The 26,025-nt window shown below is 32.8% G+C and overlaps 1 protein-coding gene across 4 annotated transcripts in view; it reads right to left on the reverse strand.

Moving 5' to 3' along the window:
- Nucleotides 1–11,774: 11,774 nt before the first annotated feature.
- Nucleotides 11,775–26,025, reverse strand: part of Postn (periostin) — a 32,939-nt gene continuing 18,688 nt past the window's right edge. Inside the window, exons 14-23 of one of the 4 annotated variants that reach the window (XM_015484232.2) lie at nt 25,895–25,997; nt 25,742–25,809; nt 24,990–25,035; nt 21,996–22,076; nt 18,943–19,032; nt 18,224–18,313; nt 17,464–17,541; nt 17,015–17,098; nt 13,665–13,706; nt 11,775–12,579 (exon numbers count right to left, since the gene is read on the reverse strand). In XM_015484232.2, the coding sequence (XP_015339718.1) occupies nt 12,542–12,579; nt 13,665–13,706; nt 17,015–17,098; nt 17,464–17,541; nt 18,224–18,313; nt 18,943–19,032; nt 21,996–22,076; nt 24,990–25,035; nt 25,742–25,809; nt 25,895–25,997 (720 nt within the window). In that variant the 3' untranslated portion in view covers nt 11,775–12,541. The remainder of the gene's footprint in view (nt 12,580–13,664; nt 13,707–17,014; nt 17,099–17,463; nt 17,542–18,223; nt 18,314–18,942; nt 19,033–21,995; nt 22,077–24,989; nt 25,036–25,741; nt 25,810–25,894; nt 25,998–26,025) is intronic. The other 3 variants (XM_048800869.1, XM_015484229.2, XM_015484231.2) reach the window with 3 other exon arrangements.

Raw genomic sequence — 26,025 nt, forward strand, 5'->3', positions numbered from 1 at the left:
TTTGATGCCATCAGTATTTTATAGCAGTCTCTGACTTCTAACAATTTGTGCATTAAATAAAAATAAAACTCATATATATCTGAAGGAAAAATAAATTCTTATCAAATTTTTATCTGTATATTTACCTTGTGATATCATTCTGAAAGTAATGTCTTCTAAGTAAAAGTAGGCAAAGTCCAGTAAAGTGTCTTCCCCTTAGAGTCAGTGTCCATCCTCTTATCACATAAGCAGTGACATCCCCTGATGCCTGAGAACTCTCCTCTCACCCCTGAGATAACTTCTGTTCCTTTTGCTCAAAGCGTTAATTTTTAGTAATCTTGCATATGATTAAGAGTTCAGATTCTGCAGCTCTACTATGTGAATTCAAATCCTGTTTCTTCCCCTCACTATTCTGGACAAACTCTCTGTGACAGTTTCCTAGTCTCTAAAAATTTAGATAAAAATACATATCCGCCTCACAGAATTGTCACAGGGATTCACACAAGGTGCTCATCAGGTTTTGTCGTATAACAAGTATCCAATAAATGTTGTCTATCCATTTGAACATTCTTCTTATGGCTGTGATGTCTGGTTCCACTGGAAATGACTTACGGTGGGTGGAGATTGATTGCAAATGTGAAAAGTATAGTGACAGGGAAGATGTCCTAGTATGAGTTCATTGAGAAGATCAAACAAACAAACAAGACCAAACAAACAAACAAAAACAAGAAAACGAACCTCAAGTGATATACAGGAAGTTTGGAAACACATTAAATCAAATAAGCAGGATGGTTATATAAAAGGGGAGGACACAGTGAAGAAATGCCCAAGGACACCAGAGGAGAAAACAAAGGATGTGCTTAGGGCAGACCATGCAGGGCATCTTAGGAAACTAATTCTGAGGAGTAGAGGGAGGCGCTGAATTTCCCCTTCCTGAAGTTTGTCTTTGGGGCTAAGGCATGGATGGCTGCCTTCTTCAGAGTGAATTGCACATGTTCCTAGTTAAAAGAAATGTCACACTCGGATTTTTACTCCTAATGCATGCTTTATTTTGTAATTGTATTTTTTATTCCAGACACCATGTAGGCAATGGGTGAAAAAAACATATATTCCTGTCTTGATGAGGCGATAAGAAGCCAGTGTTCTATGCAAGGAAGGCCCTCTGTGGGATATGTGAGACAGGGAAAAGGTATGGACTCCGGGAGATGGCTGGCTGGGGAGTGTGGAAGAGGGAAGATGGGAGAAGGAGAAGAGAGCCTGGTATTGAAAGGAAGAAGTGAATGTCAGATGGACACATCAGCAGAGGTGTTTTAAATCTAACAGATGTGAGAAGGTGAGGAAAAAAGAGAGAATAACTGAAATCATTGTGGCTGGAATTAATGATGGATAAATTAGGCCATTTGGAAGTCCCTTGTAGTCTAAAAAGGACCTGGAGGCTGTTATATGTAAGGATTTACAGATTCCCTGCCATTTACATATTTTTTGCATTAACAATAGTTTTTGTTTTTGTTTTTTGATGGTGCTGGGGATTGAACAGGGCCCTATGCATGTGGGGCAAGCACTCTACCAACTGAGCTATATCCCCAGCCCCTAACAATATCTTTTTAATAATACATGCGCAAATATTAATTTCAAAAATATTTTTTTCTGATTGTAAATATTAATGTTAAGAATTTATAAGGCACATGAAATTATATTATTATGAAACACCTGTAAATGACTCTTACCAATATTTTGGATAATAACCCTCTATAAATTTTATTCTCATTTATATATATTTTTTGTACATTTTTTCACAAATACAATACTGAGAATTAGTATGTGAAAAAAATTTAGCTGTAGACATTGGAGATATAGCCATGAACAGAAAACTGAAGACCATGGACCTCAAGCAATTTGTGAAAGGAAATATTGAGGAAAAATAAAAGATACTTACCAAATATTATCAATAAATAAATTTGGTACTATGTTCGATGATGATAAGGCTATGCAAAGAAGCAAATATATAGGAAAAGGAATTCTGAATATCAAGAGAGAGCCAATTTGCAATTTTAGGAAAAGCAGTTAGGAGAGCATCATTGAGAGATATTTGGACAATTTCTTGAAGAAATTGAGTAATATTCTATTGTGTATATTATAAATTATTATGTTGTATATTATACATATCATAAAATGTTTTGTAGAAATGGGTTTATATACTATAAAAAGTTGTATAATACAAATTTTTCTGTCTTTAAACCATTTTTTACAACAAAACTGTCAAATTTAATTTGAATACTCAGATTCAGTCTCTTTAAAAACATATTTTTATGGTTATATAATATGTTAATATCAGGGGACATAATTAATTAATTTATTTATTTATTTATTTTGGTGCTGGTAATCAAATGCAGGGCCTTTCACATATAGGAGGAAAAACTGGATGAGGAGTAAACAGGAACTATCTGCACTGTCTTTGAAACTTTTCTGCATCTCAGGTCATTTTAAAATTAATTCATTTAAAATGTTTTTGTTATTGTGTGTGACAATCATTCATACCCCTAAATTTTTGAACACAAACAACATTACAGTGTGTTAATTGGTCAGTGTATACCTAATTTTAAGCAGTTGATGAAAATTCCAAGAGATGTACAAACAGCACTCTGAAATACTTCTTTTCATGTACCCAAATTGAGTAATAATGATTTTTAGAATTTGCCCAAATTACATACTAAATTTTGAATATTTGGCCTTTGGGGATGATTGCGGGTTTTTGTTGTGATATCGTTGTTTGTGTGTGTGTGTGTGTGTGTGTGTGAGTGTGTGTTTAGAATGAGCTGAGCTTCCTGCAGCCACAGAGAGCTGTGGACATGAATATATATCTCTTGCCAAGGGTGACCCAGTAGATATTACAGCAGAAGTGACATGGGCCACATGGCCGAGATGAGGTGGGGATGTGGGTACCTCAGGGCACACCAACGTGGGACTGATGACAGCCGCACAGCACAAATGTCCAGTTAGATCAAAACAGCAGCTGACTACAACTTCCCTATATACACAAATCCATTCCTTCTCTTTCCTACATCCATTAAAATTAAAATTACTGCACATGCCAGCTGGAATTTAAAAACTCTGGAAAGCTCTTTCCCATTTTTTTCTATAGGTAAAGCATATGGATACTATCAATAAAGGGCTACCATTTTATTGTGGCAAAAGTGAAACAAATTGTTGTCCAAATTCTTGAAGCTCAAGTATTTACCAATACTTAAACTTAAAGAAAATTTGCATTCTGTTAGAGCAGAATAAATTAATAACTTTGATTTTTAAAATCAAATTGTGTATCATTTTGATAAAAAATCTGAAAAAAAAATCTGAATTAATTTTTATAGTAAAAATTAACCTAATGAAGTTTCTAAAGTTTAGATAAGTGGGGATTACTTTTCAGGAATCAGTAATTTAGGAAGCGCTTCCTGCTTCCCACTAAGCTGTATCCTTCATTTACATATTATCCATAGATCCTACATCTTTTTCTGTATTTATTTTTAATTTCATTGATTTTTTTTTCTTATAATTTCAAGCCTTTTGTCATTGATGTCAACCACCAGGCACTTGAAAGATGTAAATATGGAATTGTTTGATTTATCTTTCATGAAATTTTTAAATTAGATCCTTCAGATGTTTGTTTTTGTGACTCTTTGGGAAGCATCATCAAAGTTTAGGAAGCGAAGTAGTTAATTGCTTTATTGCTAAACATAAAAGCCAGCTAGCAGCCTTTTCCACATATGGTCTAGTTTTCTAAGGGTTGTTTTTGGAACCTAGGTTGGCTAGAAAATCACTAGTCTTTTCTCATCATATTGTAGAAATCATACCAATGAATATTTATCACTGGTTATGTAAGACCTTACACAGACCTCACAGAAGTGAAGGCAAGCAACCTTATTTCTAAGAAAAGTGAATAAGTACTTAAAATTTCAAGAAATCTGTTCCCAATACTTATAAATGAAATCACTGCTCAGTTGGTTATAAAAAGAAATCTCAATAAGTTAAATTCAGATTTTATTTTCCTATGGATAATTTTTTATTGATATAGGTGTGACTGGGTGTGTACATTGTGTAGATATGATATCAGCTATATCACAACCTAAATTCCTTCTTTTGTGGTTATTTATGATAGATCCTTGTGTGTCCCATCAACATTTTCCCATCTGGTTCATCTTATGGTTATTCTAAGGCACAATTCTTGACTGTAGTTAATACAACTAAATTATATGGCAGAGGATCTAGAACACATGGGAAAAATATAATAGCAAGAAACATAAGATTACAACAAAATAACAATATAGACAAATGTCCTTCATGAGCGTACACATATAGATTTTTAACAAAACTTTTACAAATTGAATACATCATGACCAAGAAGAATTCATCCCAGAATGAATGGAATACAAGGTTTAAAATACATAATTAAATCCATCATATTATATAGTCTGGATATGAGAGGTTGTCTTAAAGTTCCTGGGTTAATTCAGAAATGTTCACAGGTACAATAAGATTGTGAGAGTTATAACCTAATCAATCCACTCTAGTTTTAATGGATTTAATGGGCGGTAATTGTTGGCAGATGAGGCATGGCTAGAGGAGAAAGTGGGTCACTGGGAGAATGCCCTGGAAGGGTTCCTCTTCCCTGTGGCACCTCACCACACTCTCTCTGCTTCCTGAGTGCCACAAGAAGAGCATTACTCCTCCACCAAGTCTTTGTGCCATGATGTTCTGCCTAACCATGGGCCAGAGTATGGAGTCAGCTGACCATAGACTCAACCTCTGAAAGCCTGAGCCCAAATAAACTTTTTCTAAGTTGTTCTTAAAAGGTATTTTGACCACAGAAATAAAAATCTAACCAAGACATGGGGTTGTGACTGTGACTAACCTAACTATGTCATTCAGAAGCTTTTGAAGTTGATTTTTAGGAGGAGTCTAGAAAAGTTTGCACATGCAGGCTAGAGAAGCTTTAGAATGTTGTTAGTAGAGGACCATAATGCAGATAGGAATGGGAATAGTGAAAACTGTGCTCAGGTTGTTTCAGAGGGGAATGAGGACTCTTTGGGAAGTCAACTAGAGGCCATGCATATTACGTCCTGACAAAAAACTTGTCTATATTTTGTTCATGTTCTCAGACATTGTATTAGATTAAATTCACAAGTGATAAACTAATTAATCTGGTGGAAGAAATTTCAAGGCAGCACAGCATTCAGGAAGTGGCAAGGATTGTGCTGGCAATTTTTATCCAAGTTTATTCTGTGAATCAGTGGCAGAAAGCAGAGGTGAAGGATTTTAAAACTTGCCACCTGGCCAGGAAAAATGTGTGTAAGTCTAGGGCCATGGAAGATGTAGTCAATAAAGATATTACTGCTGCTAAACAGAAATTAAGTGCTTTGCTCAGAAATAATAGAAAATTGCCTTGAGAGCATCTCAGGAATTTGCAATATCACAACCATTGTAGGCTCAGGAAATCAAAGGGAAAACTCTTTAGGAAGAGATCCTTGGGGGATGCTGTTTGCAAAGGAGGGGCTAGGAAGGCTTTTCATCATAGTCTACCACCTACTCAAAGAAGTCACAGAAAGCATGGTCCCACGGGTCCCAGTTACTGTTGAACTGGTATTGGACCTAGGAATCATCCATGTGCTACTGGTTCTGCAGGATGAGGAGTTAGGGGTACATGAAGGTTTCTACCAAGTTTTCAGAGGAAAGCGATGGAGGTCAGAAAAAGTGTAACAGAGTCATAATTCCTGCAGGCTGTCCCCAAGAGGGTGAAGTGTGAAGCTGTGAGGGTGAAGCTGAAGCTGGAATGGAGACCACAGGACTTAAGAGATACTGGTAACCTGGACCATCTGCCAAGGAAAGCTGTTGTCTCTGGAGAAAGTCAGTCTAAGCAATAGGTCATCAGCACTGAAACTGGCAAGGCCAAAGAGGGGGTGCTGCACAAGTCCTTAAGAGAACACATCTCTCTACCATTTGCCCCAGATGCTAGATGTGATACGGTAGGACTTGTTTGTCCAGGTGGGTTTCATTCTTGCTTTGGTCCCATCCTTTCTTTCAGTGCTCCTATTCCTCTCTTTTGAAATGGGAATGTTTACTGTGTGCCATTGTATTTTGAATATACGTAACTTGCTTTGAATCTTTACAGGGGCTCACAGCGAAGAGTTGGTCTTGAGTCTCAGAGAAGACTTCACACTTGGGATTTTGGGCGGTGCTGAAACAGTTAAGAATATGGGGCTGGGGATATAGACCAGTTGGTAGAGTGCTTACCTCACATGCACAAGGCCCTGGGTTCAATCCCCAGCAACACAACTATAAAATTGGGCTGGGGTTTTAGCTCAATTGGTAGAGCATTTGCCTTGCATGTGTGAGGCACTAGGTTGGATCCTCAGCACCACATAAAAACAAATAAATAAAATAAAGGTATTGTGTTTAAAAAAATATGGAGTCTTTTTGAGCTGAACTAAATAATTTTGTCTTGTGAGATGGACACTAACTTGGTGGCTAGAGGAAGAATGTTATGGTTTAGATACAAAGTGTCCCCTAAATGCAGAAATGTTCAGAGCTGTAACCTAATCAGTTCATCCTAGTTTGAATGGACTAACTGGATCATAATTGTGGCAGGTTGGGCATGGCTAGAGGAGGTAATTCACTGGAAGGGTGCACTAAAAGAGCTTATCTTTAAAAGACTGCTACCCTTTCCCCTCTCTTTGCTCTCTGCCTGCTGTGAATGGAGCAGCATTTATCTACCATGCCCTTCTGACATGACATTCTGCCTCCCCTTGTACCCAGAGCAATGGAGTCAGGTGATCATGGACTGAATCTCTGAAATCAAGCACCCAAAACAAAGTTTTTCTTCACTAAGTAGTTCTTGTAAAATATTTTGTTCACTGTAATGAAAATCTAGTGCTTCACACATGCAAGGTAAATATTCTACCAATTGAGCTACAACCTCAACCCAATTTTATTTACTAACATACCATATTCACAAGCTGAAAAAGAAAAGCCAAGTTAAAATCATAATAACTGCAGGGGAAAAATAGTAAAATTCAATATTCTTTCCTGATAAAAACTCTTAACAAACTTGGAATAGAAGGCACTTTTCTCAACTTGATAAAGGACATCCATGAAAAGTTAGTGATGTTGACACCAAACTAAGCATCATACTTAATGCTTACAAATTGAATGATCTTTTTTCACCACTCTCAGCACTTCTATTCAATAGTGTACTTAGTATTCTACATCAACCCATGAAATAAGACAAGGAAATATAAACATCCAGATTGTAAAAAAGGAGTAAAATTGTCCTTATTTGCAGACAGCATAATTGTCCTTGGAAGGAAATATCAGGAAGTTACAAAATAGTTTCTTAAACTAACTAGTGAATTTTTCAAGGTGGCAGAATACAATGGAATAAACAGAAAATAATCAGCAATGGAAATACAACAATGCCATTCATAACATATGAGTATTTTGGAGTAATAATATTAACTACTTATGGGAGAATATGACAAATATGTTCAGGACCTGTGTACTTAAAACTGAAAACATTGGTGAAGAAAATAAGAAAGTACTACCTAAACTGAGACCTATATTTTGTTCATGGATTAGCAACTCATATTATTAAGATTTCCATTATACACAGTTGAACCTATAGATTCAACGCAGATTTGATCATAAACACAGCAAGTATTTTTATTTTTTGTTGAAATCACCAAGCTCATATAAAAATTCATGTGGAAATGCAAATAACTGAAAGTAGCCCAAAGAATCAGAAAAACTAGAAGACCTACTCCACCTGATTTAAGATTTACTTTAAAGCTATAGCAAACAAGTAAGTATATAGTTTTAAAGTAGAAAATAGATCAATAATAGGACAGAATAAAAAAGAAGGTACAAAAGTAAACCAACAAATATATGCCTTGTCTCTTTTTTACAAAGATACACAGACAAATTCTTGGAGAAAAGATTTTTTTTCCAAAAAATGGTACTGGAAATGGTTAATTATTCATTAGTTATAGGCAAAAACTAGTTGATTCATGTATTTTTTTTAGTGACCAACAATTTTATCTTTATTTTTCATAATAAAATTAAGCACCAAAGTATACCCTAATGTTTTACTTGTTCTGGCAATCTGTTTTTAGTTTATAAAATTACAGGTTTCAGCTTTCTGCTGTTGCCATTGAAAAAGCCTCTGGTTGACTTGATAAATTAGACAAAAAGATAACATGAAGCAAATTGGGCTAAGCTAAGAAAAAATGAACAAGGAAAATTAAATCTTTCTTAAAAGTTTATTTTCATGAACAACAGCAAGAAAATACCACAGTTGTTGCAGATCATCAGTTTGGGATCCTCCTCTTTTAGTAGCTGAGGTATAGACATTTATTTTGAAAATAAATTTGTGGTCAAATTTATTTTATTTATTTTTATTGTTTTTTCCTAGTTATACATGACAGTAGAATCCATTTTGGTAAAATTATATAAGCATGGAATATATCTTATTCTAAGCAGAACCCTATTCTTGTGGGTGGGCATGATGGTGGGATTTACTTAGGTATTTTCATATGTGTACTTAAGAAAATTATGTTAGATTTATTCTACTGTATTTTGAAAAATACAATTATATTTAGAAAACAGGGCGGGGGTTATAGCTCAGCGGCAGAATGCTTGTCTTGTACATGTGAGGCACTGGCTTTGATCCTCAGCATTACTTAAAAATAAATAAATAAAATAAAGATATTGTGTCCATCTATAACTAAAAAAAAAGACAAAGAAATGCCGCAGTCTGGCTGGGCACAATCAGGAGCCACTTGTCAAAAGAAACTAACTTTATTTTTAGAACCACACACACCAAACAAAACAGCCTCTCAGGAAAAACCCTCAGAGCCTCAACTGCCACCACCAGCTTTCCACAAGCCTCTCTCTCCCCCCACAAGCTTCTCTCCACCTCCCACAATCCTCCTGCTCTTGAGGCTGATTGGCTGGGTCACGTGGGCGGAGCCAAAAAAGTCCCCCAATGAGCAGCTCCGTGGTCTGAAAGGGCAGGGAAACAGCCCAATGAGCATCACCGCAGAGGAGCCAATCAGCTAGATGTTGCTGGGGCCGCTGTGAGCCAATCATCAGCCGGCAGCTGGAAGTTTGCTGGGGCCCCTTCGGCTGTGGCTCTCAACAAAGAAACTTTAGGAAACAAAAACTTAAAAACTAGTGTTTAAAGAATCACAGGGGAAGTTTGCTCAAAATACTCTCTTTTTTTTTTTAGTTGTCAATGAACCTTTATTTTTTTAAAATTTTTTTTATTGTTGGTTGTTCAAAACATTACATAGTTCTTGATATATCATATTTCACACTTTGATTCAAGTGGGTTATGAACTCCCATTTTTACTCTTTCTAAAATTAATTTTTAATTGTGTAAAAAATATAAAAAATTATGTATTGATGGGGCATATGTGGTGTTTCAACATGTAACACATCGTGTAATGTTTAAATCAAGTTAAACACATCTATTGCCACAAGAATTATTATTTTTTTATGATGAAAACTTTCAAATTCCCTTTTTAAGCTTTTTGAGATATCCAAAAAATTATGATTATCTATAGTTATCTTACTGTGCAATTGCACATCAGAACTTCTTACAGTTAGGAAGTAACTGTAACTTGGCATCCACTGATCAAACTGTCCCCTTCCTTCATACCCTCTACTCTTTGCTTCTATGAGATGAAGATTTTTATGTCCCACATACAAGTGAAATCAAGCAGTACTTTCTTCTTGTGCCACATTATATTATCACATTATATTATGTGATTTCACATCACACAATGATCTCTAGTTCCATCTGTGTTTTTTGTACATTTTCTTTGTATATATTCACCAGTTGTTTCCATGGAAAGACTCTATCTAAATCTTAGATGACTTTCCAAATCTTCATTTCAACATAAGACTTTCTAGTAAATCCTGATGCAGAATGTCACAACATTTCTAACCTTGAGAAATAATACTTTATATAGATTTCTGTAAAAATCATAGTCATATGTTTAACATGCCTGATCCAAAAGTTTGTAGGCCACTTGTGCAAAGAAAAAGCCAAAATCAGTGTTTTAGTTATCTTTGCACATTGCTGTGACCAAAAGACCTGACAAGAAAAATATAGAACAGAAAAAGTTTATTTGGGCTCATGGTTTCAGAGGTTCAGTGTATAGTTGGCCGACTCAATAGCTCTGGGCCCAAAGTGAGGCAGAACATCATGGCAGAAGGTTGTGGCAGAGAAAAGAAGCTCAGGACATGACCACCAGGAAGCAGAGAGTGAGGTCCACTACATAGGAACAAAATGTAAACCTGAAAGTCAACCCACAGTGACCTACTTCCTCAAATCACATCCTACCTTTTTATAGTTAAACATATCAGTGGATTTTTTTAATTTTTTAAACTCCTTATTTTAAGGTTCTAAATTATTGTTCTTTTAAAGATTTTTAGTTCCTTTTTGTTCATATTATTACTAATTTAATTCATGTTATTAATAACTCCTCTTTAAATTTTATGGCAAATTTATTTACATATATCACTTGAAAGACTCTTTTACCATAATGGTATGCTAGACGTGTGCATGTATATGAGCTGACACTGGTTTCTTTTTTCTTCTATAGTTAAAAAACAGTGTCTTTAAGCCAAGTTCAACATCCATCTTTTTGTCCTGGACTACAATGTTTGAAGTCCACTTTGTAAGATCTGGCTCATTTTCAAACAAAAATACTAAAGGGGGTTAAAGTAGGAAACCTATTTGTTGCTTATTCTGTGCAGTTAGTTGATGATCTTCTGGAGCATCCTGAGCAACATGCCAGCTGTTTGGAGCAACCATTCACATTGGTGACATTTTAATCCATTCTACCAATACCACTGTGTATAACTACCTCGTTTGAATCATTTTGGAAAGATGGCAGCCACAATCCTTCTCACTGAGATCTGTACTTGAGGACTGAGAAGGTAGAATATTTTCTTTTCTGGCAGGGTCATAGATCTCATCACTCTCCTAGACTAGAAAGAATTGTGGAAAACCAAAGCTACTGAGCATTTCTTCAGTCAATAGCACTCTCAGAATTTTTATCACGATACATCAAACCAATCACTCCTCAAAGCCTCTTGACCTAAGGAGCTTCCTAGGTCCTTTCTTAATACATCAGTGCTGAGCCCAGCTTTCTCTGATCTAAGCTGAACATCTTGGATCACATCCTACATCTTCAGTCTGACTTTGCTCAGTTTTACAGTCTCTCAGTTACTACTCTCCAAGGGATGGTATAATTCTGTTACACCATTACTACTCAGTCACTTATCAGTAAGGATTCCATTCTCTAAGTGAGGTTTTGGTTTTTTTTTTATTTCAACTAGTCCAAGGTAAGGATGACATTCACTGAGAATCAAGCCAATGTCCTTATCATTCTCAGAAAACAATTTTTTTTCTTCCTTTCCTTTGTTACACAATACACTCTTCTGTTACTTTAACTCAGTTAAGGGCATCTCTTTACTCCTGCCAGGCCTAGCCCAGGAATAAATAATTGACAATCTCCTGCTTGTGTAGTTCTATTCGTTCTTCGGTTAGAGCCTATGATGCATTATGAATAATTTGTTCTTTATCTTTTGAGTTGCAAAATTCATCTTTTGAATCTTACAACTTAATACAGTCTTGGGAGCTCTGGTGCTCAAATGCTCAGTTTATACTTATTGATTGTTTCATTCTCTAACAATTCTTTATGTAATGTAATAAGCTTAAGAAATTCAAGAAACACTCATTTCATTCAATTTCCTTTATTGAGTAATTGTTAACAATAAAAGAGGTATAAAGTTTTGTTCCCAAGTCCAAACTGATTTTTAACTTATACCTTGAGTTTTCTGAATTACCCAAACTGAAGTAATTCTCTTTATACCTGAAAAAAATTGTTTTATTGAAATGTTTGAGATAAAAAAATATGTATTGCAAGAAGCATATGACATTTCAAGAGTACAAAATTAGTTGTAAAAATAACATAATTTACCAGTAAACCTACATTATTAGAAATGTGTAAAGCCTTTGGAAGTAAAAGTATTTTCGTTTGTTTGTTTGTGATATCTAAGCACCCATTTTTATAACTTAGCTTCCCATGGAGAGGTAACTGTTTGCATGCTTTTGATTTAACCATTACATACATTCAATGATCAATCTTCTCAATGAGATAACAGCTCACCACTCTTAGATTTGAGTCACAATGAATCTAGTGACAAGGATTTTCTTTGATGGATTCCCACTTTAGTCAGAACTCTTAATTTCAGGATAAAAAAGCCTATAAGGTACTATATTCCTTCAGTTCCTATCCCACAGGAGGCTAATCCCACCATTTTTCTCAAGTTTTTCATTTAGAAAACAAAACAATAAAAGAATTCAATGTGTGTTCAGAATTGTTCCATGATTTGTCTTGTGCTGATGTTTTAGTTCCCGAAGTTAAATTGGCTCTCATAGTCTTCCTTTTAAGGTCAGGTTGTTGACTTAGGGTTCTATATGTGTTGATTAGCTTTTAGATTTTCATTGAGAATGATCTTCTCTTGATCGTCTTCTAGACACTGATTAGGAGGAAGAGGAACATACAGATGTAAAGATGATGAAACTTCACAGAAAAATAAAATCAATAAAAATAAATAAATAAACAAACAAACAAATAAATAGAACATGAAAAATTTTAAAAAAAGAATGATATTCTGTGCATAACATATCTAGTTAAGGCACTCTTTCTCATTGTACCAAATTTCACTTATATTATTTTCTTTTAATAATATCCTCAGTTTATAGGGATGGAACCAAGACTGTATTTTGATCAAAGATGTAAGGAAATAATAATCTGAAACTTGATTCTTCTAATTCTTTAGAAAATTTGGATGATTTGGGGTGTTTCAAAGAAATTTCTTATAAATATTCCTTTAAAAAACATTTGTGCAATCAACCCCTTAATTCCAAAACTTTAAACATTGGGAAGGCTTAAAATTGTATTAGCATAACATTTTAACTAGTGTAACTTGTTTTGATTATTAGTAAGTAATTATCTCGGGAATTCTAAACTTGTAATTCCAAGCTTGTCATTTAAGTTCCACAAGGGAAGTCTTTGCTGTTTCAATGTATTGTGATGTAAGATAACCTAAGAGGAGGAATTAAAATATGCACATAAATGTAGAATTGAAAATTATAGTGCTATGATATATTCAGATACATAAATAATTTATACATTTATATCAAAAATTTTTAAATAGTTACATTAACAGTTTTCTATTTTAATTTACTTATGTCTCAAACCATAGCTTTGTCTTAGATGATATTTTTTAACAGCTTAGGTCTACCTGCACTTGGCTCTGGTATTCAAACATTTCCTCTTTACTTAAACTCTACTTGAGTTTACCTCAAAGGTTCAATGTCTAAACAGTTTATGTGAATATAGTTGCCTTTCTTTTAATACTTGATATACTTAGATTCTATTAATAGTGCAGGACTTGAGCAGTTCATTTCCTTATACTTATCATATAAATACTTGGGATCAAAACTTTCTAACTTTTCCCCATAACAGAAAACAAAGTTCAATGATGTACATAAACAATCCTTTGATATCTCTCATTCAAAACATGCCATATACACACATTACAATAGTTAATACACTGACCTTGAACTCTTTTGTTGGCTTGTAACTTTCTCACAGGTGTATCTAAAATTAAAGATTTGTATTTAGAAATAATTTGCAATTATGGGCTAAATCAGACAGGAGACCATGGTTAACCAGAAAAGTATAAAGTTTTAAATGAATATCACTTAAATACATAGATATTTTTGGAGTAGTAAATTTTAATGATCCTTAGAATTTCACATTAAAAACGAACAAGGAGTCATTAGCTTTCCATGCATCGTAATGAGTATTCACTAACTGCAAAACAAATTGTTTCATTTTATGCCTTTTGGAGCCCACATAATGTACCTTTTTTTTTTGCCTAGAGTAAATTACTTGCATAAATGTTTCAACCATTTGTAAAAAGAATTACACAATGATGAAATAATATATAAAGTTTATTACAACTCTCTTCCCAATGATTGCCATCTTTCTTTAAAGTCATTCCTATGTATAACAAATGTCTTTGAAAAATTCTTTTTATAGATCAACTTATGAATTAATTATTGTGAATGATCTCAGCAAAACAACATTGACCTGATCACTCTAGACATATAATAATAAACAATTCAGGAAGAGTATGCTAACATCCTCCCTTCCTCAATGCAATGTCAATCCACAGAACTGTAGGTATATAATCATAGAGACTCTAAAAAAATTAACTAGTTGAAAATAATAAAAGCTTTCATATTAAATAATGGCAATTTATAATAATTGCAGCTATGAAATTAATAATAATAATTTGTTGTTATTATTATTATTATTTACATAGTTACATTGCTGTGACTTTGGAAATTTAAAGTAAGGTGAAAAAATATTATCTTATTGATCATGTAATTGTTCATGGACATTAATTTTGAAAGTAACATTTTCTGGAGTTTACAAAACTATGTGCTGAGTGTTATTCCAAGAGCTTTCATATTCACTCATTTAAATGTAGGTAACATTACTATACTCATTTATAAAGAAAGAAAACAAAAAAATATTTACAAAAACTTTGTAAATAAAGAAAGCAGAAAAGAGTCATTTAATTTAGGTTTGAATTGTAGCTCAGATTGAAGCCAGCCCCACAACATGATTCACATTCTCTACAAATGTCATAAATATTTACACATTACGTTGACAGATTTGCATTTCTCCATAGTCTGATATTCTCCTTTCATTGCTTGAGTGTTCTCAATATACAGACTTCTACCAAAATTAAGCATCAAAAATTTTATGCCTTTTTGCGAGAATATTTTTTAGTTCAAGACTTTGACATATTTAAGTGACAAATCACACTGTGAGTACCAAAAGTATCGCTTAGCCATGTTAACAGTTATGACTTAACTGATTTGCAAGTTCATTTAATTCATCAGTATATACGATATGTTCCAAAATGTTCACAGAATGAAAAAGTCACATAGAAAACTCCAAGTTTTAAAATGAGACCATGGTTGGGATATGGATCAATTAGCTAGACTCTGAAAAAGAAAAGCCAATCTTGCATGATGCCATCTGCATTCCTACCAATGTTTTGTAAATCTGTGCCTCTTAGAATCTAATCACAGGGGCAGTTGTGACTCAATAATGACCTGATGGTTAGAAAAGAAAACTAGCATATCCCATTAATGTCCACATACTATAGTAACTATACTGCATATACTCTTTCTATGGGAAGACAAACCTTAGAAATATTTTGATAAGAGTTATTATGTGGCATTATGGAAACATGTGTTACTGATATATGGATAGTGTGTATACTGAGAACTGAAAGAATCAACTTCTGGGGTAAATAGAAACAGAAATAAGAAAAAAATCCATTAATTAAAAATAAAACATCACTTTTTTTTTACCTGTAGCAGTTATCTCTCCTGGATGGATCAACACTTTATAACGTATTTATAATATACTTGTTTTTAATGAACTTAATAAGAAAGCCTTATTAAAGGGGGAAAATCATACTTACCTACAGTTTAACCTAAATGAATAAAAGCAATATAAACAAGGCAGCTACTAATGAATTCATTCTCTAAAAAGCACTGCCATTCTACAAAGCTGTTAACTATGTCATGAATAATAAAAAAAAGAATTCAATTTAGTCTTTATAATTTGTTTACCTTTTTCTTCAAATCCTTGTATGTTTTCATAATAGAGAGTTGTGTGTTTGGGAATAGATCGCTGAATTTCGTCTTATAGGAAACTTTGGTTTAATTAGGATATAACATAACACTCCCTGTGTTAAGAAAGGAGATCTTGTTTTTTCAGACACATATATTTCTATTAAGGGGAGATCCAATCATTGGTTGCATAAATATTTATTTTTACTACCACAAATCTGGAAGCAGGTTTCAAGAGATATGATCTATGTTAAAGTGTAAAATATAGAAAAAATAACGGCCAAAAATATATGGGATCACAAGAGAATTTATATTATTCTGGCCATAGTGACATAATTTTTAAAATTATAAGCAAAAAATTAAAATAACCAGCCATCTAGATACATTTTGGATAAATATCAAACTTCAGTTACATTTCAAAATTCATAGACTATTACAAATATTATCTTTCTTTTTTTTCTGACTAGTTTAATTACTTATTTCTCTAAAACAATTTTTGGTCTAATATTTTTTTTACTGTTAGTAATTGAACTATAAATTACTTTATTCAAATACTAATGATCCAGATTATATTTTGTTAACATTTACTACTTGCTTGAATAATTACTATTTAGAGTTTCTGTGATATTTTGAATTCTTTTTTTTCTTTTTCTTTTGAAAGTAAGTCCATTTAATATCATAGATGGAAAACATTCCATACTCTAAGGATTAATTTCACAGGCAAAATAATTCACATTTCCAAGGTAAAGATTATCACTCAAATGTTAGAAGAAACAGATATTCATTCACAAGAATGTAGTTTTGGAAAAGATAGTTGCTAAATGAGCTCATTTTTTTGCTATATCTATGCATTTAAAAATTAATATATAACATGCCTTTTATTTATTTTATGTTATGGGGGCAGTGAATACATTTTTTTGAAAATATAAAAGTCAAATTTTTGAGTAAGAGCTAGAATTTAATAACTCTTCCTCTTTCGCACACTCAGAATATCCTCACAATTATCTGCATTCAGTTAAAAAAATATTCATTGCTCCCCAAGCTTAATACCACAGAACTTTTTAAAGACTGTATAAACTGTAATTATTTCTTTACAATGATTACTTCAGCAAAACACTTGATTTGTTGGACAACAGCTGATGTTGTCTCTTTTACCTAATTAAAAGAAAACCCAGCATGCTCAGTCTTTAAAAAGCTGAAGAACTCAAACCAGAACCTGTTACAGGGGTTAGTTGTTGTCCTTTTACTAACCTCCCTGAAGCAGTCTTTTAATTTCTTCATCTTCAAATAAATGACCATCACCACCTTCAATGAATTTGGTGACCTTGGTGACCTCTGAGAGGATACACGTTTATAGCAGAAATTGGTTTATATAATGAAAAAAAAATAGGAGGTTTGCTATGATAAATACTGGCATCAACTCAATAAAGAATTCCAGACCAACACCTGGTTCCTTCTCAGTTTTTAGTGCTGATTTTTGGGATGCAAATTATTTTATAAAGCTGTTAAACAATAGGTAACAATCAATAAGATTACTATTTATGCTTCCTTTCATATTTCTGGACGTTTTCCTTATGTTGGTATGGAAGTTGAACAACAGAATGAGGTAGAGTTGAAAACATGTACAAGGTCTTAAAGACTATTTTAGATGCGGAACAGACAGCTGAGCACAACATCCTTATTTTTTAGCTATAACTCACCTTCTTGCAACAATTTATTCAGAGCTCCCACTGTTTCTTCACCTCCAGTAGAAATCCTAGTGTATTTTATTTCAGGACCTAAAGAAAAGACAATAAAACAGGGTAGAAAAACTTCTGTAAAGAACTGGAAAGGAAGTATCTTAGAGTCTGTGGGCCATATGGTCTGTGTTGTAATTGTTCTGTTCTGTCATTATAGTGTGAAAAAGACATAAACATTATATAAAGAAACCTTATTTACAAAAACAGCAGATAATCCTTACTTGCTGCTTACTTGTCTAAATAAATACTAATAGAATATCTGAATTTAGAATTTTAGGTTAATTCATAAGTGGGAGGCTGATACAAAGGTTTACTATTGTTATCAATCCAATTTTTATATAAAATTGCATAGATTTTGGTATTAGATGTATAGATCTTAAGATTAATGGAAACTCAAAGAGGAAAGTTTTTGATTCTAATATTCGATACCTCATTAACAAACAGAAAAACAGAGATAATATGCCATATAACATATGTGCAATGCACATCATAGCACATCTTATACACTTGTCCACAAATTACCAATTCAGAGTAATACATGTATCATACATTTAGAATAATGTTATTTTTCCTAAAAGTGAAATGAAGTACTTCAGTAGTTATCAGGAAAGTTGACTTAGTCACTTTGTTTTTATAATGATTCTTGTGGAGATTTTAGGATTAACTATCATTTTGATCTTTATAATACCAGCATAGTTCTATGTATGCAATTTAAAATTACCTGTAATTATTCTTTCTTCACGGGTCTGTTTTTCAGTTATTTCCACAGGCACTCCATCAATTATTTTGGTGTACGTTTTAATAACTGGCTCTGAACATAGAGGGAAAATACATTTCATTTATCTTCATATGGTGTCTATACTTTCATAAGGTTGACATTTTAATAATGTAATGTATTTCTCTAAAAATTACCACTTAAGTTTTAATCCTAGTCATTGTTAGAGCATCTAGATAGTAAATTAAAATCAATGTAAGTCTAAAAGGCAATAATTGTCCTGAGTCTTGGATTAGGTGGAGGACCAACTGGCAAGCAACTTTGCCATCACGGAAATGGAAACCCTATGATAATCCTAGTAATGGTTTATTAGCAGAGTCTCAAACGATGACCATTTTCTTCCATTTCTAAGTCCAACATGTCTTTTTGAATAGACACTATTGTAGTCATTAGATCTCATTACATTTCATAATCATCACTTACAAATGCAGAAGTAATAATAGTTTTCAGTGGGCCTAGTGACTTAATAGTTGAATTAATTTCAATAGGATCCATTCAAAGGTAAACTGTTGACTAAATTGTAGCTTTGAAAATGGTTCCCCCAATTTATATAAAATAAAAACTAAAAAGAAAATTTTATGGGTTCAAAGTTTCTAAACCAACACTATTTCCAAATAAACACAAGGATGCTACCCACACACTAGGAAAAACACATAGTAACACACCTCCATGGATGACTTCAGTTATGGTTTCACCTTCTTTAAGCACTCTGAATTCAGGTTCACCTTCAACGTGGATCTTTGTCATTGCAGGTCCTGAGACATCATTTTAGGAGACAAATTATTATGTTAAAACAGTCCTTTAGATTTCCCAGAACAGGAAAAGTATTCCAACATTTGGTGTTAATCAGACATCAAAGTGTTTCAGGCTTTGTAAAATCAGTTCTAAACATTTCCCATTATCTTCAGATCAGACAATATTTATGAAAACAGATGGAACATTCTATGGGTGTGCTACTACAATTACTTTCATCTGCTTTAGTATTTAAAGTGATGTATAAATCTGATTCAATTATAGTTGTAAAGTATATATGTGTCTATATTTTGTGAATCATACAGAATGAACAAATTTTGAATATCTGTAATGATGACTAGTTTAGATCTGACATTACCATACTGACATTATCTTTACTTACTAAAATATTTTATTTAAGTCTTTATCACTGAAGACCTTAATTTTTTGATCTTTTGAGCATAGGACTGAGCATAAGAAAATTTCCTATACTTACCTTTAAAGTAGTGAGTTTCAGGCTTTATGGGAAAATGGATCTGAGTACTCAATTTGTATATTAGACTAATAAAAAATTAACTAATTAATAATTAATAATTAAATAGTCCTTCAAATGCAAAAGTTAAAGTGTTGCATTTGACTTGCAAAATGATTTTGCTCCCAGAGAAAATCATTTTGAATGTTAGAAAGCTTATTACTATATTAGTTAATCAAGATTATTTAAAAGGCATAAGAAAACTCAAGTTCAGTACATTTAACTCATACTGTAACACCCTTCAATAGTCAGATGAGACTATATTTGCATATCTTTGAGTGGATTTGCTTGTCTGGAAATTGTCAATGTATACCATTACCCAGAATTAAACAGAATAATCTAAAATAATGAAAACAGAAGTACAGGTCTTTCAACAGTAAATATTCAAGCCATGATATTTTGTCTGTGAGGGCAATGAATATTACATTTAACACATAAGATCAGATTTTGAAGGTGTAGTAACTTCAAAAAGAAAGTATGCCTAAGAAGTTTAAGAAAAACAAATGAGTTAATAAAATATCTAAATTGATTTTTTTTTTAGAAAATCCAAAGTGAAATTTCAGGAATATCCTCTATTGTTAAGCTCCATGATGGCAGAAATTTGACCAAAAATTTTTTTAAGTTATTCATAGCATCTAGGAGAATACCCAGTACACTGGGTATTTAATAACTGTCTGTTGAATTGAATTTCAGTTGACTTATTCTTAATTCTAAAATTTGGCTTGTTACTTTAAAAAAAATCTTGAAATTTTGTCCTGAGTCTAATGTATTTAATAAGAACTCAAAATTCATCAGTGAATCAATAAAAGATAGGAAACAAATGACAGTAGCACTCTTAGAAACTGGACAATTAGAAATGGCAGCTAAGATGAATGTTCCCTTCATTGTGCTATGTAAGGAGTACAACTTCCAAATCTTTGAATTGAAGAGTTATTAATGAATAGGTTACATGACCCTCTTTCATCCATATCCTCTTTAAAGGAAGAACCCTGGTAGAATTGACACGTCTCTCTATCTCTAGATGGAGAAAGAATAATGGGACAGAATACAGAGAACAAAGAATGGAAGGGTAAATGGGTTGAATGAAGAAGCCTGAAAGAACACAAACGAATTCTTGAAATAAGAACAATGGCACATGTGATCCATTTCAGTTACAGAAGCTGTATGTAAAGTTCTAAAAAAAGTTTAGGGGTTCTAATTTTTAAAAACAGTGGTATTATCTAGGATCATTTGGTCATCTTCCATTTAAATGACCAAGAAATATTTTTCCACAAAATTCCTGTGACTTAATTTCTTGTTAAAACTTTATAAATCTTTATCAACATACAAAAACAATAAAACAACGATAAGCATAATATTTAAAAGAAAAATATCAGCACAGATTTCAAAGCATGAGTCAACTTTGAGTCTCAAGAATGAATACTAATGTAGATAACTAATCGGCTGAGAAATCAGTCTTTACATATCTTCTCAATGGCTACGTTTTCAGTCATGGTTCACTTTGAAAGGAACAGGCAAATGTATTTTCAAAGTCACCATCTCAATCCACAGAATGAGAAGAAATACCAAAATCAAAGATAACTAAAATAAAAATTTTCCTGATACTCAAAGATATAATTGGTTCCTTTATTGAAGACTGTATCTTTCTTACAGAAAAGAAGATAGCCAGGTCTATTCTTTGTGGCAAGTAACCATATTAAGATGTAAAAGCAGGGGAATAAATTCTTTAAATTTGATCCTTGGAGATAATTAAAATATATGAAATGAAGGTAATCTCTAAGATGTTGAAGTTCACTTACATAGACACTAAGGATAAAAAGAAAAGTGACTGTTTTTTTTTTAAGCCTAAAACATAAGAGTAGAGGATCTATCTATCTGTCTATCAGTATTTTTAAGTTCAAGACTGGAATTTAGGATTCTAAGATTTGACTCAGTCAATATGCTACTCATCTGTTTCAGGTGTGATGCACTTCGAAAATACCTGCCAGGTTGAAACTTTAAAGAGCTTTCATTAATGCACACCTTTATGTTCAGGTTGCTGAATGAAAGTACTATAAGTTTTTGGACAAGCTTCCTGTAAAGGTACAAAAAAGATCATGTGGAAAGATTGGAAAAAGAACTTCAAAAAGAGTTCATCTCTGAAAGAGTCTACCTACAGATTAGAACGCTCAGGATTTATTTGTTTATAGTAAGTTTCTGGGTACTCGTGCTAATGCAACACCAATTAAATTAAAACTAAATCAAATACAAGCAAATGTACTGAAAGTTTTAGGAATGCGCCATCTACTTTGCTAATTAATTTGCACTCCACATTCTGCAATTACATGAGCATGCCATTGGTATAGAAATATTTAGCATGTTAGTTTCAAAAAAAAATGTAGATACATTCATAGAAATCAGTATATTATGATTTTTTTTGAAATAAAAGGAACCACATATAGCATTTATTTTTACCTTCAGTTCTGATAATAGGCTGAAGACTGCCTTGAATCACTTTAATTTTTGGTTCCACAACTTTGGTTATAATTTTAGTTGCTGAAAGTATAGAAAGTGGAATATGAATGATGTTTACATAAAAACAACCTGAATTACGTTGTTGTTTTCCATATGGGGTAATAAGTTTATATGGTAATAATTAGATATGATAATGTGTTCAGGCAGTCAGATACAGGTAATATTCATGGTTCATAATTAATATCTTCTCATGTCCAGATGTTGAACTCTGAAGTCCAGTGACTTGGATGTGTTCCAGTGAAATAAATGCTCACTAAATGAGGAACTCTATCTAGAAATCTATAATTTTGAACTGCACCACTAATACTCTTTACCTTCTTTTGTACTTCTTGAAAATATTGGCTGCATAGCAACAGAAGACAAATAAACATGATTAATTTCATGCAACTCATAATACCTTAAATTGCATTGTTGGATTTTTTTCTCAATAAACAGAAGAAAATTGAGAGGAGAAGTCTCTTAAAGTGTTTTTCATGCATTTGATAACAGCAACATTTAAAGAAAAATACAAAAAAATAGTTTAGAATATTTAAGATAAGAATACATTTCAGTCAGCCAGACAGGAGCTCTATGCAACAAATATGATATGGTCAGCATGAAGTTAGAGGAGAAAATGCCTTTAATTTTTTATTTCATCATAACCAATTTTTTAAATTTAAAGGTATACATTTTAAATATATATTATCTACCCAAGTGAGATAAGAATGTGTAAAGTTAATTTAAAATCTCAGTCAACAATTTGGTTGACTTTGGCTATTCAGGTCAACTGGAAATGTGTCTCTGGAGTTATATAACCAGAGCTATTGGCCTTTTTCATTTTTACTTAGAAGGCTTAAAAGATGATTGCATAGGATAATGGACTGTGCTAACGGTAACAATCACAACATGGTATTGACATATTAGAGTGGAGATGTTAGCAAAATTTGAGTTTCTATTACAATCTCAGCGGCTATTTCTGAAAATTTTTTTGTGTCAACATTTTAAATCAATGTAAGCCGTCTCAATAGGAACAATGTATGTTTAATCATATTCTGTCTTGACATACCAAATTATAAGCTCCAAAGTATATCAAATTTGTGCTCAATTACTGATTCCACAAGTTGTCCTGCTATAGAGGAACCTTTCCATGAAGGCCAAATATGCAGAGATTTCTGCTGCTACTATCAAAGTGGATTAATTACTTTTACCTTAAATCTTTAATATCATAGTAGGGAGTTTGAGGTTTAGTTTGAAGATTTTGTTCATATTTTTGTTTCAATTTTGCTTTCTTAAGACTTAAATAGTTTTGACAGATTTGGCTAAGGATTTACTGATTTTTGTCTTCTCCACTTCAAATGTTCTATATTTGACAACTTATAACAAATAACATTTCCCCCATACAATTAAAAATGTACTATATTCTGGGGGCAAGAATAGTAAATAGGAAGGAAATTAAAGAAATTTCAGAGACAAGTCAACAGATGAACATAAAAGTAAGATCTTTGGTTTAATTAGTTTTACTTCTATTTGAAAATGCTTCTTAATAACAAGATACCTATCCTGGGAAGAGCAAAAATCCAATATTGGAAGGTAAATCTCAGCTTTTTCAAGCCTTCTAAGTAGACTGTCAAGAGTCATTAAATTTGTTTAATTTTGTAATATGTGGTTTATACTCTATGAGTGAGAACACAATGCAGTAGCTAGTAATTTTGGTTCATTATAAACAAAATATTGCTCTGACATATGGAAAGTGGTGGAACAGACATGGACAAAGTAGGAAAGATACAGGACCATCATACAGGTACATGTCTTTGGTGGAGAAAGAAAACATGTCTGATGAATAGAGCTCATAAGGATTCTTGTTTGTTATAAAATATGTTTTTAATAAAATTGTAGACTTCCAGTATGGAATTTCTACCATGCTGAATGATGACTGTGCTAATTAAATCCTTAAGACAGTGCTGAGCTGGTCTGATGCTGGGATTGCATGTTATCATCACAGAATTTAAACCAGTAAGAGCAGCAGACATTTTGTTTTGCTCCTTACTCTGGCTTTGTGATTACGTTACTGTACATCTGAAGAGAAAAGTACTTCTTTAAATAAATGGATGTTCATGATATGAAACAGATGTTCTAGCCAGAATAAATGTGGGAATTGAAATAAAGTTTTAACTATGTTTATACTTTTGAGTATTCAGTGGTAGAGCCAAAACAAAATGAAAAGAGTCTCTGCTTTGAAAGCTATAAGGAAAGAAAGAAAAAAAGACAAAGGAAGAAAAAGTTACAAGAAGTAAATATTCAATGGGCACCATTTATGAAATTGAAATATCCTTTGCCATTTTTAAGTAGTAGAGGCTTAATTTTGATAATCTGGTAGTGTCAGGGATAAATGAACCTGGAATCTCGAAACCTGAGATTCAGATTTTGTGTACCTTTGCCCAGTTTTGGATGGGGAGAGATTTTGAACCATCATCTCATGAGCTTTAGGATTCCTTGGCATGCTTCCACTCTGTCTGTAGGTAGCTCAGGGCTGAAGGGTGGAATGAGCATGTCCTTTGGCAATCCTGTTTCTCTGTTCACACAGCTGAATTTTCAAATAGCACTAGAACACTTACTGGCTATCTTTTTCTTTTGAATATCTTTCTTTTCTTTTCTTTCTTTCTTTCTTTTTTTTTTTAAGAAATTTGGTCTCTGCCATGCTAGTATTTTATTTTACAGTCTTTCTCATCTCCTATCACTCCTGTTTTCCCCATAAATGGGAAAGTGCTTCATTGACATTAAAAAGGTAAGCCTGAGAGGCCTCTCCCAGACTTCAAGCCCTGTTTCAAGTAGAATGAGAGTTGTCATTGTTTAGAATTCAAAATACCAGATTATCAATAGTCTTTGTAAATACAAAGAGACAATTTTTTTTTCATCTCGGAACTTATATGCAGTCAATACTCATCACATACTTACTATAGACAGTCATGGGGATTTCTTTGAAGGTGCTTCCACGAACAAACTGGAAATAAATGATTTTATTCAGTAACATAAAATATGGAAGTTGCATTAACAAAACACGGCACCACTTTAATTCTTGCTCAAGAAAAATAGTGAAGCTGTCCCTACATTTAATAGAAAGGAAATCCTTTCCTAGTTCCTTGCTGTCATGTCAGAGACATAAAAAATAATTGGGTTTGTCACTCAGAGTTTTAAAATTATAGAATAATTAGTTTAAAGTTAAATATGTTTATTAAATATTATTAGACACTTTCTGCTACTTTAAGCCCAGAAAAACAAAGGGGCAAAATACTCTTTTGCCTTTGATCTGTGATTACTGACAATGTTTTATAAGTAATTTCTTTATCTTTTCATTATATTTAGTAGCAAGGATATTTGATATATAAACATTTCATTTATATGTATATGTCTTATCTTCCCAATTAGACTGTAAACTTTTTGAATAAACAGCATCTGATTCAACTTAGTATTTTCCAGGATATTTAATACACTAATTTTTCCCCAAATAGCTTTGAATAGATATTTATTGATCCAAACTATGAAGAGACTGTTGCTTTTTTATAGGATGGCTTGTGGTACATAAGCAACAAAGAGCAATCCAAGCCCAGTGAATGCTTACTTATTAATGCCTACATTTCTAGTCTCTCATGCTCAACCTGCAATATCTGTTCAACATATGAGAAATAAATACAATAGGATTTCTGTACCTTAATTTGGATGTATTTGATCAGTTTATTAAGGATTTCTAGAAGCTGATCATTTCCAACAGGTGTGTCTGTGAAAGGTAACATTAAATGAATGTCGGTATGTAAAATAAAAAATGTGAAAAAAGTCCATCAATGAGTTCAATAACTACCAACCTGCTGGGTAGAGGAGTTTATCTACAACATGAATGACACCATTTGTTGTCATGATGTCAGATTCTTTGGATTTCAGTTCATTCACCAGAAGGGTATCATTTACCTAGCAAAACAAGGAGGTAAGGTCAATG

Source organism: Marmota marmota, unplaced genomic scaffold, assembly GCF_001458135.2.
Source record: "Marmota marmota marmota unplaced genomic scaffold, marMar, whole genome shotgun sequence".
In the NCBI taxonomy this organism is placed as follows: domain Eukaryota; kingdom Metazoa; phylum Chordata; class Mammalia; order Rodentia; family Sciuridae; genus Marmota; species Marmota marmota.